The sequence below is a fragment of the Nerophis lumbriciformis genome, linkage group LG16 (genome assembly GCF_033978685.3).
Source record: "Nerophis lumbriciformis linkage group LG16, RoL_Nlum_v2.1, whole genome shotgun sequence".
NCBI classification, from domain to species: Eukaryota; Metazoa; Chordata; class Actinopteri; order Syngnathiformes; family Syngnathidae; genus Nerophis; species Nerophis lumbriciformis.
The window spans coordinates 36,494,060-36,514,793 of record NC_084563.2 but is presented as its reverse complement, the minus strand read 5'-3'; the positions used below and the strand labels follow the sequence as shown (position 1 = coordinate 36,514,793).

The following is a 20,734-nucleotide window of genomic DNA, read 5'->3' as shown; positions in this document are numbered from 1 at the left end:
TCTTCAACATGTAAAAAGTGCAACATTAAACAGTTTCAAGCCAACTCATCATGCTTAATTTATTACAGCATTTGGGAAGAACGGAGTTGATTTTTAATATGTAAATGTTGTATTTTTTATCAACATGTGATAGCAGGGACCCTGCCATTCAAAACTAGGCTGCTCCATTACTAATGATTAATGTAACTATAGCTGAAAAATAGTACAATAGCAATAGGAGAGACTACACACACACACGCACAAACACACACACACATGCACATACACACACACACACATACACACACACGCACACACATGCACACGCACGTACACAGCAAAATGAGCTAACGTTAAGCTAAAAGCTAATTAGCCTTCACCTCAAGCCAGGACTGAGAGCCAGCTGAGCTGCAGTTTAAGTTTCTAGAAGGTCAACGGGCTCATAGTGATGTTACTAGTAGTTGACTGGGAGGTGTTTATTTTAATTTGGGGAGAGTACGGTGCCTGATGTTCACCTGCTAAACACCTATCTGCTCGACGCTGAAGCACTGACTACATGGCTCTGAATACGCGCTGCTGATTGGCTGTTACCGATTTGAATACGCACTGCTGATTGGCTGTTACCGCTTTTTGTGTAACCAATCAGATGGTTGTGTGGGTGGGACAATGCTGGGTGCTGAGACAGAGGCAGAAGAAGCAAAGCAGCTTATTAAGACTTTAGCTTAGAAACTCGTTCGGTACACCCCCGTACCGAACCGAAACCCCCATACCGAAACGGTTCAATACAAAACACGTACCGTTACACCCCTAATATATATACATATATATATATATATATAACACGTACCATTACACCCCTAATATATATATATATATATATATATATATATATATATATATATATATATATATATATATATACATGTACATGTACCGCCGAGATGCGAGTGGTACGCAGCCGTCCCGGTCTGGGGAAGAAACAACCTGCAACCCAGCGCGCAGTAGACCTACCACCAATCCCACCGCCCCCAAGTATGCCCGTAGATCCCAACTATATCCACCCCTCTCTCTCTCTCTCTCTCTCAAAAAAAGGATATATAGATAAATATATATATCCATCCATCTTCTTCCGCTTATCCGAGGTTGGGTCGCGGGGGCAGCAGCCTAAGCAGGGAAGCCCAGACTTCCCTCTCTCAGCCATTTCGTCCAGCTCTTCCCGGGGGACCCCGAGGCGTTCCCAGTTCAGCCGGGAGAAATATTCTTCCCAACGTGTCCTAGGTCTTCCCCGTGGCCTCCTACCGGTCGGACGTTCCCTAAACACCTCCCTAGGGAGGCGTTCGGGTGGCATCCTGACCAGATGCCCGAACCACCTCATCTGGCCCCTCTCTATGTGGAGGAGCAGCGGCTTTACTTTGAGCTCCCCCCGGATGGCAGAGCTTCTCACCCTATCTTTAAGGGAGAGCCCCGCCACCCGGCGGAGGAAACTCATTTCGGCTGCTTGTACCCGTGATCTTGTCCTTTCGGTCATAACCCAAAGCTCATGACCATAGGCGAGGATGGGAACGTAGATCGACCGGTAAATTGAGAGCTTTGCCTTCAGACTCAGCTCCTTCTTCACCACAACAGATCGATACAGCGTCCGCATTACTGAAGACGCCGCACCGATCCGCCTGTCGATCTCACGATCCACTCTTCCCTCACTCGTGAACAAGACTCTGAGGTACTTGAACTCCTCCACTTGGGGCAGGGTCTCCTCCGCAACCCGGAGATGGCACTCCACCCTTTTCCGGGCGAGAATCATGGACTCAGATTTGGAGGTGCTGATTCTCATCCCAGTCGCTTCACACTCAGCTGCGAACCGATTCAGTCAGAGCTGAAGATCCTGGCCAGATGAAGCCATCAGGACCACATCATCTGCAAAAAGCAGAGACCTAATCCTGCAGCCACCAAACCGGATCCCCTCAACGCCTTGACTGCGCCTAGGAATTCTGTCCATAAAAGTTATGAACAGAATCGGTAACAAAGGGTAGCCTTGGCGGAGTCCAACCCTCACTGGAAACGTGTCCGACTTACTGCCGGCAATGCAGACCAAGCTCTGACACTGATCATACAGGGAGCGGACCGCCACAATCAGACAGTCCGACACCCCATACTCTCTGAGCACTCCCCACAGGACTTCCCGAGGGACACGGTCGAATGCCTTCTCCAAGTCCACAAAACATATGTAGACTGGTTGGGCAAACTCCCATGCACCCTCAAGGACCCTGCCGAGAGTATAGAGCTGGTCCACAGTTCTACGACCAGGACAAAAACCACACTGTTCCTCCTGAATCCGAGGTTCGACTATCCGGCGTAGCCTCCTCTCCAGTACCCCTGAAAAGACCTTACCGGGAAGGTTGAGGAGTGTGATCCCACGATAGTTGGAACACACCCTCCGGTTCCCCTTCTTAAAGAGAGGAACCACCACCCCGGTCTGCCAATCCAGAGGTACCGCCCCGATGTCCACGCTATGCTGCAGAGTCTTGTCAACCAAGACAGCCCCACAGCATCCAGAGCCTTAAGGAACTCTGGGCGGATCTCATCTGCCCCCGGGGCCTTATTACCGAGGAGCTTTTTAACTACCTCAGCAACCTCAGCCCCAGAAATAGGAGAGCCCACCACAGATTCCCAAGGCACTGCTTCCTCATAGGAAGACGTGTTGGTGGGATTGAGGAGGTATTCAAAGTATTCCCTCCACCGATCCACAACATCTGCAGTCGAGGTCAGCAGAACACCATCCTCACCATACACTGTGTTTATAGTGCACTGCTTCCCCTTCCTGAGGTGGCGGAATCGCTTCGAAGCCGTCCGGAAGACGTTTTCCATGGCTTCCCCGAACTCCTCCCATGTCTGAGTTATTGCCTCCGCGACCGCTGAAGCCGCACACCGCTTGGCCTGTCGGTACATGTCCGCTGCCTCAGGAGTCCTATGAGCCAAAAGAACCTGATAGGACTCCTTCTTTAGCTTGACGGCATCCCTCACCGCCGGTGTCCACCAATGGGTTCTAGGATTACAGCCACGACAGGCACCAACTACCTAGCGGCCATAGCTCCAAGCAGCCGCCTCGACAATAGAGGTGCGGAACATGGTCCACTCGGACTCAATGTCCAGCACCTCCCTCGTGACATTTTCAAAGTTCTTCCGGAGGTGGGAATTGAAACTCTCTCTGACAGGAGACTCTGCCAGGCGTTCCCAGCAAACCCTCACAATGCGTTTGGGCCTGCCAGATCTGTCCGGCAGCCTCCCCCACCATTGCAGCCAATTTACCACCCGGTGGTGATCGGTAGAAAGCTCCGCCCCTCTCTTCACCCGAGTGTCCAAAACATGAGGCCGCAAATCCGATGATACAACTACAAAGTCGATCATGGAACTGCGGCCTAGGGTGTCCTGGTGCCAAGTGCACATATGGATACCCTTATGTTTGAACATGGTGTTCATTATGGACAATCTGTGACGGGCACAAAAATCCAATAACAAAACACCACTCGGGTTCAGATCCGGGCGGCCATTCTTCCCAATCATGCCTCTCCAGGTTTCACTGTCGTTGCCAATATGAGCGTTGAAGTCCCCCAGTAGAACGAGGAAATAACCCGGGGTTGAGCAATCTCATGTACTCCCTCGAGTGAATCCAAAAAGGGTGTCTACTCTGAGCTGCCGTTTGGCGCGTAAGCGCAAACCACAGTCAGGACCCGTACCCCCACCCGAAGGCGGAGGGAAGCTACCCTCTCGTCCACTGGGTTGAACTCCAACGTGCAGGCTCTGAGCCGGGGGGCAACAAGAATTTCACTGCCTCTCACTGCTGGCAACGCCAGAGTGGAAGAGAGTCCAGCCCCTCTCGAGAGAACTGGTTCCAGAGCCCTTGCTGTGCGTCGAAGTGAGTCCGACTATATCTAGCCGGAACTTCTCCACCTCGCGCACTAGCTCAGGCTCCTTTCCCCCCAGCGAGGTGACGTTCCACGTCCCAAGAGCTAGCTTCTGTAGCTGAGGATCGGACTGCCAAGTGCCCTGCCTTCCAGCTCACATTGCACCCGACCTCTATGGCCCCTGCTATAGGTGGTTAGCCCATTGCAGGGAGGACCCACGTTGCCTCTTCGGGCTGTGCCGGGCCTGTCCCATGGGGACAGGCCCGGACACCAGGCGCTCGCCATCGTGCCCCACCTCCGGGCCTGGCTCCAGAGGGGGGCCCCGGCGAGGGAAATCTGTGTCCTTCGTTCGTTTTTATTCTTATATATATATATCTATATAAATATATATCTATATATATCTATATATATATCTATATATATATATATATATATATATATATATATATAGATATATATATATATATATATATATATATATATATATATATATATATATATATATATATATATATATACACACACACATATATATATATATATATATATATATATATATATATATATATATATATATATATATATATATATATATATATATATATATATATATATACATACAAACCCCGTTTCCATAAGAGTTGGGAAATTGTGTTAGATGTAAATATAAACAGAAGACAATGATTTGCAAATCCTTTTCAACCCATATTCAATTGAATGCACTACAAAGACAAGATATTTGATGTTCAATCACAAACTTTATTTTTTTTTTGCAAATAATAATTCATTTAGAATTTCATGGCTGCAACACGTGACAAAGTAGTTTGGAAAGGGCATGTTCACCACTGTGTTACATGGCCTTTCCTTTTAACAACACTCAGTAAACGTTTGGGAACTAAGGAGACACATTTTTTAAGCTTCTCAGGTGGAATTCTTTCCCATTCTTGCTTGATGTATAGCTTAAGTTGTTCAACAGTCCGGGGGTCTCCGTTGTGGTATTTTAGGCTTCATAATGCGCCACACATTTTCAATGGGAGACAGGTCTGGACTACAGGCAGGCCAGTCTAGTACCCGCACTCTTTTACTATGAAGCCACGTTGATGTAACACGTGGCTTGGCATTGTCTTGCTGAAATAAGCAGGGGCGTCCATGGTAACGTAGCTTGGATGGCAACATACAGTATGTTGCTCCAAAACCTGTATGTACCTTTCACTATTAATGGCACAGATGTGTAAGTTACCCATGTCTTGGGCACTAATACACCCCCATACTATCACAGATACTGGTTTTTAAACTTTGCGCCTGTAACAATCCAGATGGTTCTTTTCCTCTTTGGTCCGGAGGACACGACGTCCACAGTTTCCAAAAACAATTTGAAATGTGGACTCGTCAGACCACAGAACACTTTTCCACTTTGTATCAGTCCATCTTAGATGAGCTCAGGCCCAGCGAAGCAGACAGCGTTTCTGGGTGTTGTTGATAAACGGTTTTCGCCTTGCATAGGAGAGTTTTAACTTGCACTTACAGATGTAGCAACCAACTGTAGTTACTGACAGTGGGTTTCTGAAGTGTTCCTGAGCCCATGTGGTGATATCCTTTACACACTGATGTCGCTTGTTGATGCAGTACAGCCTGAGGGATCAAAGGTCACGGGCTTAGCTGCTTACGTGCAGTGATTTCTCCAGATTCTCTGAACCCTTTGATGATATTACGGACCGTAGATGGTGAAATCCCTACATTTCTTGCAATGGCTGGTTGAGAAAGGTTTTTCTTAAACTGTTCAACAATTTGCTCACGCATTTGTTGACAAAGTGGTGACCCTCGCCCCATCCTTGTTTGCGAATGACTGAGTATTTCATTGAATCTACTTGTATACCCAATCATGGCACCCACCTGTTCCCAATTTGCCTGTTCACCTGTGGGATGTTCCAAATAAGTGTTTGATGAGTTTGATCAGTTTGAACATCAAATATGTTGTCTCTGTAACATATTCAACTGAATATAGGTTGAAAATGATTTGCAAATCATTGTATCCCGTTTACATTTACATCTAACACAATTTCCCAACTCATATGGAAATGGGGTTTGTATATATATATATATATATATATATATATATATATATATATATATATATATATACACATACACACACATACACAAATACACAAATACACAGCCGGCATGCCATGGCACCTCAGCAGACCCGGTGCAGCGATCAGCAATGCACAATACTTTTAAGTATGCCGTATAAAATGAAAAAGATACAGTAGTTGTTTTACAATTTTGAGTTTAAGGTTACAAGGGACACTGAAAACATTGATTACAAATGAATAAAATCAGAAGTTGATTCAATGTTATTAAAAAAAAAAGCCTCAAAACATCGTAACTTTGGCTTCGACTTTCTGAAAAAGTAACAAAAAAGCCCGCAAAATCCTGACTAATAAAGTGTGTGACAAAATGAGTAATTTTTAGTACTTAAAAAAAATAAAATTACCGGTAAAGCACAAAGATACAAAGATACATACAAATACATACAAATTATGTAAAGTAATAGATGAAATAGAGGAAAAAGTTATGTAAATAATAAAATTACATTTTATGTAAACTTTGTAAAGACGCCGAAGATGCTCACGAAATAAAGTGACAAGTTATATAAAGATTCTATCACCAGGGCCGTCCAAAGTGCGGCCCAGGGGCCATTTGCGTCCCGCAGCTGATATTTTAATGGCCCGCAGCACTGTCTAAAAATATTTATAAAAACAACAACAAAAAAACATAAAAAGTGCACTAAAAGAGAAAACAGGTGAACTGTAATAAGAAAAAGTTGCAATGTTAACAAATAACACAAAGCTGCCACGCAGGCTTTTTTTTTTTTTGCTGTCATTGCTCAAAAATAATAATGAATCAGTCTTGTTATGAATTATTGACCTATTTATTTACGAAGAAGAGTGTGAAACGTTGGAGCAGATAGAAGCCGAGAGAGTGAGGTAAAATGTAGAATTTGGGGACAAGCTATTTGCACATAAATGGTGTGCTTACCCCAAATAAACCAGAAAAAATGTCCCTGGCCAGCTGGACCAAAGAGACACATCGAGCATACCTGCCAACTTTTGAAATCAGAAACACCTAGTAGCCAGGGTCCAGGGGTTGCAGGCCCCGGTAGGTCCAGGACAAAGTCCTGGTGGGGGGTTCAGGCTTCGCCCCCCCGATGCAAAATGATTATTAGCATTCAGACAGGTTAAAATGTTGCTAAAACCATCACTTTTCTATCAGTCACAGTGACTTTTCAAAACAAAAATATTACAGCAAAAATCATATGGGTTGATTGACATGTTTATTCTGTAAGCTAACTTCAATAGTTTGAAATTATTTTGACAGTTAATGCCAGTTATCCTGTCAACCTTTCACAAGACTTCAATTTGTTAATTGAAAGTATAAACAGTATAAACACTTTTTACAGTAAACAAATGGTAAAACAGTACTAAACAATTCCATAAAAAAAAAAATTGGTGTCATTATTAACTTTCTGTCCAAGCTTGTATAATCTACTGCCTTGTTCAATTGTAAAAAATATTCTGTGCCTAAAATTCACATTTCTATCACAATTATCATACTGTAAACATGGTAAGCTAACTTCATTAAAATTAATAGTCCTGTCAATAGCATGGAATTACAATTCAAATGTAGTTTTTTTGTAAGCCTTTCAAAATAATTCAAAATATGAAAAATTAATGAAAATTAATTTAAGCCATCAGACACTTGAAAAGTGGCACATCACATCTCTAATGTAATCATTTTAACTTCTCAACAGAAATAGCACTGCAAAAATATTAAGGACATACTTCTGTATTTTGGTAGTTATGCTGTCAACATTTAACAAGATTTCTTCAACTTGGACTTGAAAGCATAAATGGTATAAACACTTTTAACAGTATAACAGTACTCAACAATTCCAATAGATAACATTGGTGTCATTACCTTTTTGTGGCTAAAATCCAAATGTATCCAAAGAATCTGTTTGGGCAACGAAAAACGTTGAAAGTTTTCCACTTGTATCGCTAGCAACGGCATTAGACTTGTGTTTTTTTGTCCCAACGTGGTCTTTTACATCGCTAATTCCTCCGTGTCCGATCGAAAAATCTTGTCTGCACAAGGTGCAATTCGCGTAGTTTTCACCCTTTTTGGAACGGATAATTATTCCCGGATAGGCTTTTGAATATTCTTCACGGAATGACTGCAGTTTTCTTTTCGGTTTAAGACTCGTTTGCGATTTTTCTCCAGCTGATTCCATGATCATTCGCTCGTTTGGAAACAATGGCAGCTGGTGCCTCGTGCTTGGCAGCGGTGCTATAAATAGCCTCGCGCAAGGCATTCGGAATGGCTCGATAGGAAGTTACGGGAAGCAGCGTCGATTGTCATTGTGGTTAGGCAATTTCGTGAATAAAACTTAAAAAATTTTTTTTTTTTAATTAATGAAAAAACATATTTTTTTCACTGCAACCGTAACCCGGAATAGGTTGATGAAAACCGTACTAATTACGGGAAAACCGGAGTAGTTGGCAGGTATGCATCGAGTGAGCCACACTTTATATTGGTCACGATACACGCAGCACGTCATGTGTGGGTGTCATGATAGACAGCATACGCTGTATAGCTAGCTGTGTACAAACAAAAGATGCAAATGTGGGCTAATACTTTACAGATACAGTAATATGATTGTTCATGTTTTTCAGTCAAATGAGTACAAATTAGTGTCGTATCGCAGTGTTGTGCATAACAAAACCAAACGTGTTCATGTTGTTGTAGAAGCTAGCTTATCTTTTGCCGTAGTTAGAATTTACGGCTAATACTGAAGCACGCCAATGTGTTACTACACTAGAAAGATAGGTTACGGAACGTAAATGAACTATTGTTGACATTTTTTAAATGCATTTTTAAAGTGATTTAGAGGTAGAAGTGATTGTTCCTATTAGCTGCATTGCTAGCTATGTAAAACGAGACAATTTTAACATCTTAGAAAAACAAAAACATAACCTTTGTCTCTTCTTGTCCCTCATAATGATTGTGAACCATAGGCAATATTTTAAAAAAGTGCAGTTCCTCTTTAATAGTTTACCAAACTTGAGGGGAGGCCTTAAGGTAAAAGAAAAAGTATATTGGTTTTGAAAAAGACCAAAATATCAAAATGGCCACTGCATGCTTTGATTACCGTACTCACTGTGTGGCGCTCAGTGAAAAACGCTTGGACAAGTTATTTTGTTCAGTAATAAATCATGGTCCTGGTCCATCGAAAGCTATTAAACATGCTTATCTGTGGTCTGATATTATATTTTATGATAGAAAGTTTACAGCGTATAGGGAGGGGCTACTAGGGGTCCCCCAAACACTGACATCATCAGCCAACAACCAGGGCCTTAAACTTAATGTGGCTTACAAACATATGAACCCTAAAGAGTATCTTATTCACCATTTGATTGGCAGCAGTTAACGGGTTGTGTTTAAAAGCTCATACCAGCATTCTTCCCTGCTTGGCACTCAGCATCAAGGGTTGGAATTGGGGGTTAAATCACCAAAAATTATTCCCGGGCGCGGCGCCGCTGCTGCCCACTGCTCCCCTCACCTCCCAGGGGGTGATCAAAGGATGGGTCAAATGCAGAGGACACATTTCTCCACACCTAGTGTGTGTGACAATCCTTGGTACTTTAACTTAACTTTAACTTTACACATACAAACTGTAGCACACAAAAAAGCACATTTAATTAAAAAAATTGTATTATGGTCTTACCTTTACTTATAAGTGCGGGAACAGTGGTGTTCGTGTTGGAGGAGTTTTGAATGAATGAAATACGAAATCCGTGCTGCAGTCTGCAGGTGTACCTAATGTTGTGTCCCTGCAGTCGTTCACGGCTCCTCCGTCGCGAGCATTGTTGTTTTTGCACTTTTTGGCTTTTTGTTAAGTGAGTTTTTTGGGGTGGATCCGGTCTTGCACGTGGAGGGTTTGGGTGTGGGCTTTGGTTGGTGTGGCGCTCCCGTTGGGGGGTGCATTCTGCGGCGGGGGTGCATTAACCGGCACCAGGAGGCGGGATTACTGCGAGCCTCACACAGTGTGTCTTCGCAGCAGTTTTATGATTGCTCAGCACAAGAAATACGTTACACATACAGTTGTTGACAAAATACACTGTACATTATATACCTCAGCTAACTAAACTATGGAAATGTATAATATAGTTCATATAGCAATACGGTCTCACTGCACAGCAGGCCAGCAGTTAGCCGAGTCCGCAATTCATAGTGAGGCACAACTGAGTGACGTGCCTCAACTGGCTGCTGTTCACCGCACCGTCTCTTCTCAGTATTTGAACGGCAAATGTGAAAATTCAGCGATTTTGAATAAAAATAATCGAAAACTGGTGAAGTTTAATAGAAAATAACTTTATAGTATAATCACTGAATACATATAACAATTTAATTAATTTGTTTTCTTTTTACATTTTTTTTCTTTCCATGATGGCAGGTGAGGCCCCGCCTCACCTGCCTCTAGTGACCGCACGTCACTGCTACAATGTAAACAAAAACAGAATGCTGGACGACAGCAAAGACTTACAGCGTGGGGAGCAGAGACAACGTCCACAAAGTACCTTTGTACATGACATGACAATCAACAATGTCCCCACAAAGAAGGATAGAATCCGCACAACTTAAATAGTCTTGCTTGCTAACACAAAGCAGGTGCGGGCAATAGCACTCAAAGGAAGTCGTGAAGCTGCTACAGGAAAACACCAACAAAACAGGAAGGGCCACAAAAATAACAGCGCAAAACAAGAACTGAAGCAAAACATCAACAATCTCAAAATAAGGCACGGCGACCTGGTGGAGTTTTATTTTTTAACGTTTTCTGCTGGTGGTGTGCCTCCGTATTTTTTAAATTAAAAAAATGTGCCTTGAAAAACACTGGCTTAGGGCACCCAGATATCTTCCATATGTTTACATTGTAATTCTACTTTTTGGTCACCAGATGGCAAACATGTACATCCAGGAGGAGTTGAAAAACAGCAATCCGATTGTAGCTCCGCACAATGAAATCCTAGACGCGGGGCAGGTAGACGACATGCAGGGCCAGGTAACGTTTATAATTTTATGAAAAAAATTCTGCCTTCTCCATTTTATTATTTGCTTGCGGTTTGCCAAAGATGGAGGAGTTCCTGGGCCCACAGGCAGAATACAACGAGGAGGAGGAAGAGAGAAAATACTATAGGAGGAAGCGATTAGGCATCATCAAAAATGTTGTTGCAGCAAGTGTTGGAGCCATGATTGTGTACAGCGTGTACATGGGTGAGTACTTGTATGTCAGACAAACACACTCAGCTTTTTGAACTGCGACATTCTTTCTCCAGGGCTGCTGCAAATGCAGCTGATCCTGCATTACGATATGACTTATCGTGAAGTCAAGTACAGCAACCTGGGCCTGGAGGACATTGATCGCAAGATGCTGCAAGGCATCAATGTCACGCCCATAGTAGCGCTGCTTTACACTCCTATTCTCATCCGGTACACTCACACACTATTCACCTTTCCATTACACACTTGCTCAAGTGAGTCGACTTTCATCTTAGGTTCCTAGGAACAAAGTGGATGATGTTCCTGGCTTCGGGTATCTATGCTTTTTTTGTCTCGACCAACTACTGGGAGCGTTACTACACGTTGGTTCCGTCTGCCATCGCCATCGGTGTGGCCATCGTGCCGCTGTGGGCCTCTCTCGGAAACTACATCACAAGGTGAGGAACGACACCCCAGACTAGGGATGTGATGTACAGTATATTGCAGCCTCTGAAAAACAATGACCGACAGTGCATCATTTGTTCTTTTTTTTTACTTTTCACCTCATCACAAAATGGAAAAACTTTTTTTTTACATAAAATACCCCGTAAAGTCAATGTATTTTTTTTTTTTAAATGTTTCAAATTTATTAAAACTGAGAAAATATTCACAGCTTTTGCTCAATACTTTGTTGATGCACCGTTGGCAGCAATTAGTGTTTCTTAATATGATGCCACAAACTTGGTACAACTATCTTTGGACAGTTTCAACAGGTTGGATGGGAAACGTTAGTTTTCATCCAGGAAGTCTCTGTACCTTGCTGCATTTATCTTAGTCTAGTCAAGGAGGTATGGCAGCACGGTGGTACAGCGGTTAGTGCATGTGCCTCACAATACAATGGTCCTGGGTGCGAACCCAGGACCCCGAGGTCTTTCTGTGTGGAGTTTGCATGTTCTCCCCGTGACTGTGTGGGTTACCTCCGGGTACTCCGGCTTCCTCCTACCTCCAAAGACATGCACCTGGGGTTGAATGGCAACACTAAATTGGCCCTAGTGTGTGAATGTGAGTGTCAATGTTGTTTGTCTATCTGTGTTGGCCCTGCGATGAGGTGGCGACTCGTCCAAGGTGTATTCTTTCTTCTGCCCGAATGCAGCTGAGATAGGCTCCAGCACTCACCCCCCCGTGACCCCGAAAGGTACAAGCGGTAGAAAATGGACCAAGAACTCAATGGTCACTCTGTCAGAGATACAGCGTTCCTTTGTGGGGAAAGGGGAACCCTCCATCCATCTATTATCTACCGCTTGTCCCTCTCGGGGCTGCGGGTTGCTGGAGCCTATCCCAGCTGCACTCGGGCGGAAGGCAGGGTACACCCTGGACAAGTCGCCACTTCATCGCAGGAGAGGGGAACCTTCTGTGCAGCAATCCACCAATCGGGCATGTATGGTTCAGTGGCCAAACGGAAGCAATTTCTTAGTAAAAAGTTTTCCCAACGTACACCTGATCGACTCCCAGACCATGAGAAACACGATTCTCCAGTCTGATGAGACAAAGATTAAACTGCCAGGTATCATGTTTGGAGGAAACCAGGCACTGCGCATCACCAGGCCAATACCATCCCTACATTGAAGCATGGTGGTGGCAGCATCATGCTGTGGGGATGGTTTTTAGTGACAGAAACTGGAAGATGAATGCAGAAATATACAGAGACATCCAGGAAGAAAACCAACGCTTCCCATTTAACCTGATGGAGACGTCCAAGATGGCGGCGCCCTGATGGGCTGTGGCTTGCAGACGCTCATGGTAGTATAGAACAATTTGGCAAAAATACCGGACAATTCTTTAAATTTCATGGCTGGCTTACAGTGTGGACACTCCGTGGTCACATACGACCGCCAGACAATTCTGGATGTGGATAGATCGGGCCGTTTTGGACTGAAATATGCATGTACGTTGGACCTTCTCGCTAGCATGGGAATACTTCGCCGGCTACATCCAGCGGCCTTTGACGCAGCGGAGTCTAGCACCAGCGAGGACCGTCAACGGAAGACACATAAGCGGTGTGATCAGAAGCAGAAGCAGGGATGCCGAGCGGGGCTAACAACAAAGCTAAAGGCTAATCCCCACAGAACGCCGCTTCCTTCCATCCTGCTTTCAATTGTCCGCTCCCTGGAGAACAAACTGGACTACCTGAAGCTGGATTCTAAATGCAAGACGCAAGATGAGAGACTGCTGCGCCATATTTCTAACAGAAACGTGGTTGAAATCATCCGTTCCGGACGAGGCAGTTAGCATCGAGGGGCTAACTATGTTTCGGGCGGTCAGGAGCAGATCTCTCACGGTGGTGTTTGCATATACGTCAATAATAACTGGTGCAATAATGGGAAGATAGTATCACGTCACTGCTCTCCTGATGTTGAACTATTAACTATAAAATGCAGGCCATTTTATTTACACAGGGAATTCATTGCTATGATCTTCACAGTAGTGTACATTCCCCCCAGTGCTAACACCAAAGAAGCTTTGAATGCTTTGTACTGCTCCATCAAAGAACTGCAAACTACACATCCAGAGGGAGTTTTCATTGTGGCAGGGGATTTTAATCAAGCTAACATGAAAACAGTTATCCCTCATTTCCATCAATATGTGAATTTTGCAACCAGGGGTGGAAGCAGATTGGACTTGGTGTATAGTAATATTAAATAGGCGTATAAAGCTGCACCACGCCCCCACCTTGGCTCCTCAGACCATCTATCTGCGATGCTAATTCTTGCATACAAGCCCCTGCTGATCAGGAAGCAAGCTACAGTGAAGCAGGTGAGGACCTGGCCAGAGGGAGCAATGTCAGCATTACAAGACTGCTTCGAAACCACAGACTGGGACATGTTCAAAGCAGCCGCCACTGAAAATCACCACACGTGTGGATGATTCCGCCCACACCGAAGCTGCAAATTATTTGCCACTGGCCAAGATTTTAAATGTTATTCCTAAAAATGTCCCTAGTTTTAAGAGCTATTTACTTATTTTTAATGATTGACTTTATGTCATAATCTTAATTGTAGCATGAATACTTTTATTTAGGCTATTCTAGTTTAAAAAAATTTAAATCGAGAAAATAAGTATTCAAATAAGATATTTTGGTTTTCCCCACTAAGAAAATGATGTTCCGCAACATCCCGAGGATGCTTACAGTAATTTAAGAAGTTGAATAATGCTTGTTTGCAGAATAAAATACCCATTTATTTATATCTTAAAAGTCCTCCTTATTTCTAGATGTACAAATCGTAAATTATGATGTCTTATCAGGTAAAATTACCTCTCTGCATGGATTGATAATTCCACTGGGTTTTAGTACCAGTATTTTCTTCCTACCATAGTCTTTTTATCATATATTTTGTCAGGTTTTTTTGCAGTAAAGCTGTGTGAAAATGTATTGTGTATGAACAATGGAGAGTAAAGCTGATACTTGAAAGTTGTGGTACAAATATTGTGCTGTCACACGACAGAATGGCACAGCAGTACTATGAGTATGTCAACTACAAGGAAGAGCATGTGCAAGAGCAGAAGAAGATTCCGAAAGGAGCGTGCCACAAATACATCATCATCTTCCAGTCCATCTTCAGCGCCATCTTCCATGTGAGTCCATCCAACCACAACAGAAAGTTACAGTGCTTTAGATCACGTTGTTTTAAATTGTTTTGAAAGTCATGTAATTATTAGCACTAACTGTGTTGAGAAGTACTCTACAAATCTGTGCTCTGTTTTTACATGACCTTCTAGTCGAGTCCACGTAGATCACTGGTGTGCTAAAAACACATTTTGGACACTAATGGCTTTTATTGGCCATTGGTATATTCTAAAAATCCAATCAAACAACATTTTTTTTTTAATACAAGTTCAAATATTGATGCTATTACTGGGTTTCTACCAGTATCAGCAAATCTAATTTGATATTTTTAATATGTTTTTAATGCAACTTAAAACAAATGTAATGCCCACGTCCTCCTGCAGAGGAATTAAGCATCTGCAGTCCGCCTTTAATCTTGTGATGTGTGATTTCACTGCGTTGAGCATTGTGACAAGTCTTTTTGCACACGCTACAGAACGCCTCACCGAGTTTAACGTCGACAGGATTGAGCCAGGTTTTGAAAAGTTCCTCAGCCAGCCACTTCTGCAGAAATTTGCATTTCCCCATTTATATTCCTTTTTGCGTTTTTGCCACAGCATGAGCACATTCACAGGACATGGTATTCTATACTTAGACTTTGACTTAGACAAACTGTATTGATCCACAAGGGAAATTGTTCCACACAGTAGCTCAGTAACAAAGGATGGAAAGGATAATGCACACTAGGGCACAAAAAGAGGGCGAAAACAAAAAGTAAAAAGTAGACTAAAAATGTACCATAGTAGCAATATAAAATATAGCATATATGTAATATTTACATATTATATATACAGTATATCATATATACTGATATATTATTATATTATATTATATTGTATATAATATATACAATAAATAACAAATCCAAATTACCATGTACAATATTACAGTATTAATATTTGGCCGTATTACGCTGCAGCTGTTACCTGCAGCATAAAATAGAGAGTAGATCCAGCAGAAAATATGCATTATACATTCTAATTGTCTGTTGTTAAAAAGTCTCCTCGGATTTACACGATCCACAGGAATAACCATTTTGGCCTCCAAAAAAATGGAAATCCGGAAAAAAATAAAATGTCTGTATAATCAAAATACATTTTGAATAACAATGTTTTTACATAAATTGTATTTAATGTTTTAATGCGTATTTAAAACAAGTTTAAAACTATTTACTTCTAATGAATTTGTTTTAGTACAAAACAGGAATCAAATTAAAATAATTGATGATTAAAAATGTATTAAAAAAAAGTAAAAAAAAAAAATTGTTCCACATTAATAAATACATGTGACCATTTTTTGTAATGTGCTAAGCCTCCGAATAAAGTTCTGTGTAGGTCCTCAATCTAGCCAGGGGTGGCCCTGCTCACCAGTGTTCTATGTATGCATGATTTGTGCTGATAGCGTATGGGATTAAAATTGGTATTGGCCAATACTCAAGGCTCCAATATCAGTATCGTGTTGGAAGTGAAAAAGTTGTACCGGGAAAATCATTCATGTTGTTTGTTTTATTGTAATATTAATAATGACAAGATTTGCCACCTATAAGACAAAGCTGGTATGTTTTGCTGTGGCTTTTTGAGCTTCAATGGTGCCCTGTGCAAGACCCCCCTTCGACAGCCCCCAGGCCCCACAGACACACACAAAATCCATATTGTCACATGAATTGTTGGTTTAATTCGACAATACATTGTGTAGAAGTTACAACAAAGTAGAAGAACTCAATTGCACCTGCACAAAATTTCAAAATGTTTGATCTTAAGTACAAATAACAACCTGATCCATTGTTGTCTTTCTCACCAGCTGAGCTTCGTCTTTGCGGAGTTCCCCATGTGTTTCATCCTCAACGGCAATCTGCAAGATAAAGGTCACGTTCTGAGCAACGTCCATGAATGTGGTAAAGTCCCTCACTCAAGAACTGGAACAGACAAAGCCTGTATAAAATGTACTAAAAGTATGAAAATATTGTCGTGCAAAATAATTTGCAAACGTGTATCTCAATCTGTGTGCCTGTAATCCAATGTGTACTAATTTGTGTCTGTATATCAATCTGAGTATGTGTATTAAAATCTGCGTACGTGTGTTACAGACGGACAAAGCTTTTTACACGTTCAAATCGCTGGACAGACAGATCGAAATAACCAATCCCAGACCAAGCCATCAATCCACTCTGCCTACATTTAACCCACCACAGAAGACACTACGCAATTTAAACCAATCGGAAACAACGTAAGGCGGGTCTTGGCATCTCTCGTTCACACACCTCAGCTGTATGTTGTTACTGATTGGTTTAAATTGTGTGGTGTCTTCCGTGGTTGGTTAAATATCGGCACATGCGCAGATTGTGTCACACGCGCGCACACGTTATATTACACGCTCACGAATCTGCTCGCTAAAATCTTACACGGCAGAAGTGTTGCAAAAGTCAGGTGTAAGTAGACAGCCTATGGAGGGTTCTTTCTGATTAGGGACAGACAAACAACTTAAAATAAAAATACCCGGATCTAAAACACACGTACTCGGCTCTAAATACACACACTCGGATTGATATACAGACACACAAATTAGTACAAACGCAAGCAAACTGGATTACACGCACACAGATTGAGATACACGTTTGCAAATAATTTTGATACATCCATCCAATAACACTTAATATAAGAGCACTTCATGTTATGATCCGTTGCCCGGATCATGTTTGGTTCTGTTAGTTTTACTACCTCAGTTGTGTATTCAGCACCCCTGGGTTTGTGTTTTGGTTTCCATGGGTGCTGATTAGTTTCACCTGCCTCTGATTAGTGTTCGGGACGCTCACCTGCTCCTGGGCACTAATCAGAGAACTGCATATTCCTGTCTTTCGCCACACACTGTCTGGCTGTCTTATTGGTTTCCACGCAACAGTTGCGACGTCTATTCCTACGATTCCAGAGCTAAGCTTTGCTTTTTGCTTGCCTGGTTTTATGCTAAGCTTTCACGCTAGCTATTTCCTTAGCTTATCTTCTCGTGCGATCGGCGCACTAGTCTTTTTGTAGTTTTGCATGTTTCATAGACAATAAATCATTGTCTCACCTGCACCTTGCCTCCGGAGTTTCCTGCTGCATCTTGGGAGAACGACCAACGCATAACCATGCGACCACGTTGTTACATTTAAAGTACAAAAACTTGTGCGATAATGTCAATAATTTATTTTCCGTTTGTCATTTTATTCGGTTTATGGGTTGAGCACAAGTGTCACACCTGGAACTTTTCTGACACATTTCAGAAAAAACAGCCAAGTTGTGCAAAACACCTATGTAAACATTAATTTTTCAGTCTATTTCTTTATTGTCAGAAATACACATTTTGGAGAAAAAAAAGCTCAGTTGTGCAAATCACAAATGTCCACTGCAGTGGACACTGGTTCTCAGGAGGGTATAGTGGCTCCGAATTGCTCTTTGACTTCAACCTTCCAGGCTGTATCCAATTTAGCAGTAAATGGTCGTACTTTAGGTCAGGGTTGTCCAAACTTTTTGACTTGGGGGCTAAAACATTTTTATCCGGGGGCCAAAAGCAGACTGCATGTAGAGTAAAAAAATAAATAAATATATATCCAGCCTACCTATGTATGTATGCATATACATATATGTATGTATGTATGCATATATATTATATGTATGTATGTATGTATATATATATGTATGTATGTATGTATGTATGTATGTATGCATATATATATGTATGTATGTATGTATGTTTATATATATGTACCGTATATTTCGGAGTATAAGCAGAAAATGCATAATAAAGAAGGAAAAAAACATATGTAAGTCACACGGGAGTATAAGTCGCATTTTTGGGGGACATTTATTTGATAAACCCAACACCAAGAATAGACATTTGAAAGGCAATTTAAAATAAATCAAGAATAGTGAACAACAGGCTGAATAAGTGTACGTTATATGACGCATAAATAACCAACTGAGAACGTGCCTGGTATGTTAACGTAACATATTATGGTAAGAGTCATTCAAATAACTATAACATATAGAACATGCTATACGTTTACCAAACAATCTGTCACTCCTAATCGCTAAATCCGATGAAATCGTATACGTCTCGTCTCTTACGTGAATGAGCTAAATAATATTATTTGATATTTTACGGTAATGTGTTAATAATTTCACACATAAGTCGCTCCTGAGTATAAGTCGCACCCCCGGCCAAACTATGAAAAAAACTGTGCCATATAGTCAGAAAAATACAGTATGTATGCATATATATGTATGTATGTATGTTTATGTATTTATATATATATATATATATATGTATGTATGTATGTATGTTTATGTATATATGTATGTATGTATGTATATATCTATATATGTATGTATATCTATATATCTATATATGTATGTATATAGCCTATACATATAATGTGTATATAATATATATATATATATATATATATATATATATCCATTTTCTACCGCTTATTCCCTTCATGAGTTGCAAGGGGCGCTGGAGCCTATCTCAGCTACAATCAGGTGGAAGGTGGTGTACACCCTGGACAAGTCGCCACCTGAGAGCAGGGCCAACACAGATAGACAGACAACATTCACACTCACATTCACACACTAGGGCCAATTTAGTATACATTATATTAATATAATTGATATACAATTAATAATTGATATAATTGGATATTAAGAATATTGTTTACTTCCGTGACAAGCTCCTTAAAGAAAGTGTTTTGCAATTTTCCCATCATGCATTGTAAATTATTTAAATGGGTGTAATTTTTGAAAAATGTATGGTGCTTGGACGCTTTTTATAATAGCCACAAAGTGAGCAGATTGTGTTATGTGTGACCATGTCTGTTGACTTTTTGTGATGGTTGCAGGTTTTTTTGCGCCATTCGTGGGAAAGGTTGTGTGGATTTGATTATACAAGTAATTGCTGGGCTGTGGACATCAGAGTTTCAAACAAGGTCGCTGACCTAATTTTTCCTGATGTCCACTAGATGGCGGCAACGTTTTGGCAATTAGACCAGGGGTGTCAAACTCAAATACAGAGTGGGCCAAAATTTAAAACTGAACAAAGCCGCGGGCCAAGGTTGTACAAATTAACCTTTAAATAGGGACCCAAACAAGTTTTGCATTAAATATTGAACAAGCAAGGCTTATATAACTTTATAGTGACATGCAAAATCGAGTTTCAAATAATAATAATAATAATTAAAAAATATCAATGGCATATCAAATACAATTTAAATAAAAATGTAATGCCTCTTTTCTATTTGCAGCCTTCTGAGGTAAATATCAACATTAACTTTTTCCACAGGCTAATAAATTAGAAATTAAAATAATGTGTAAACCAACCATTCAGGCCTTTTTACTGCTCAGTTTGCAACACACTGATCTAATCTGATGTGCCCAAACCAGATACCTGCCATCTTTTCTTGGATGCTAGTTCATTAATGTCAGGGCTCAGGCTTTGAGCTAAGGCATCTTTCATTATCGAACGAAGGTGATCATCAGTCATTATACCTCGTAGTTGTGCTTTAAAGGCACTGCGTTTATCGTCCTCCACGAGCTGTCGTCACGTCTACGTCATCTCTTCCAACAACTTGCCGGCCTGATCACAAAATGTGTGCGACTTCAGCACGCAAATACACATAAATGCAACACATACTTGGCCAAAAGCAATACAGGTTACACTGACGGTGCCCGTATAAATAACCTGCTACCACCAAACCCCCTGCCCCCCCTCGTGCGTCGGTTGAGGTGGGCGAGGTTGGGGGTGCGGGAGTGTATATTGCAGCCCGGAAGAGTTAGGGCTGCATGGGATTCTGGGTATTTGTTTTGTTGTGTTTATGTTGTGTTACGGTGCGGAT

At 41.6% G+C, this 20,734-nt stretch overlaps 1 protein-coding gene across 2 annotated transcripts in view; it reads left to right on the top strand.

Annotated features, from left to right (window-relative positions):
• unc93b1 (unc-93 homolog B1, TLR signaling regulator) overlaps positions 1 to 20,734 on the top strand; it is a 43,141-nt gene that overhangs the window by 7,628 nt on the left and 14,779 nt on the right. Inside the window, exons 2-7 of one of the 2 annotated variants that reach the window (XM_061977067.1) lie at positions 10,900 to 11,004; positions 11,099 to 11,216; positions 11,279 to 11,432; positions 11,498 to 11,659; positions 14,705 to 14,834; positions 16,666 to 16,759. In XM_061977067.1, the coding sequence (XP_061833051.1) occupies positions 10,900 to 11,004; positions 11,099 to 11,216; positions 11,279 to 11,432; positions 11,498 to 11,659; positions 14,705 to 14,834; positions 16,666 to 16,759 (763 nt within the window). Of the gene's footprint in view, positions 1 to 10,899; positions 11,005 to 11,074; positions 11,217 to 11,278; positions 11,433 to 11,497; positions 11,660 to 14,704; positions 14,835 to 16,665; positions 16,760 to 20,734 lie in introns of both variants that reach the window. The other variant, XM_061977066.1, reaches the window with a different exon arrangement.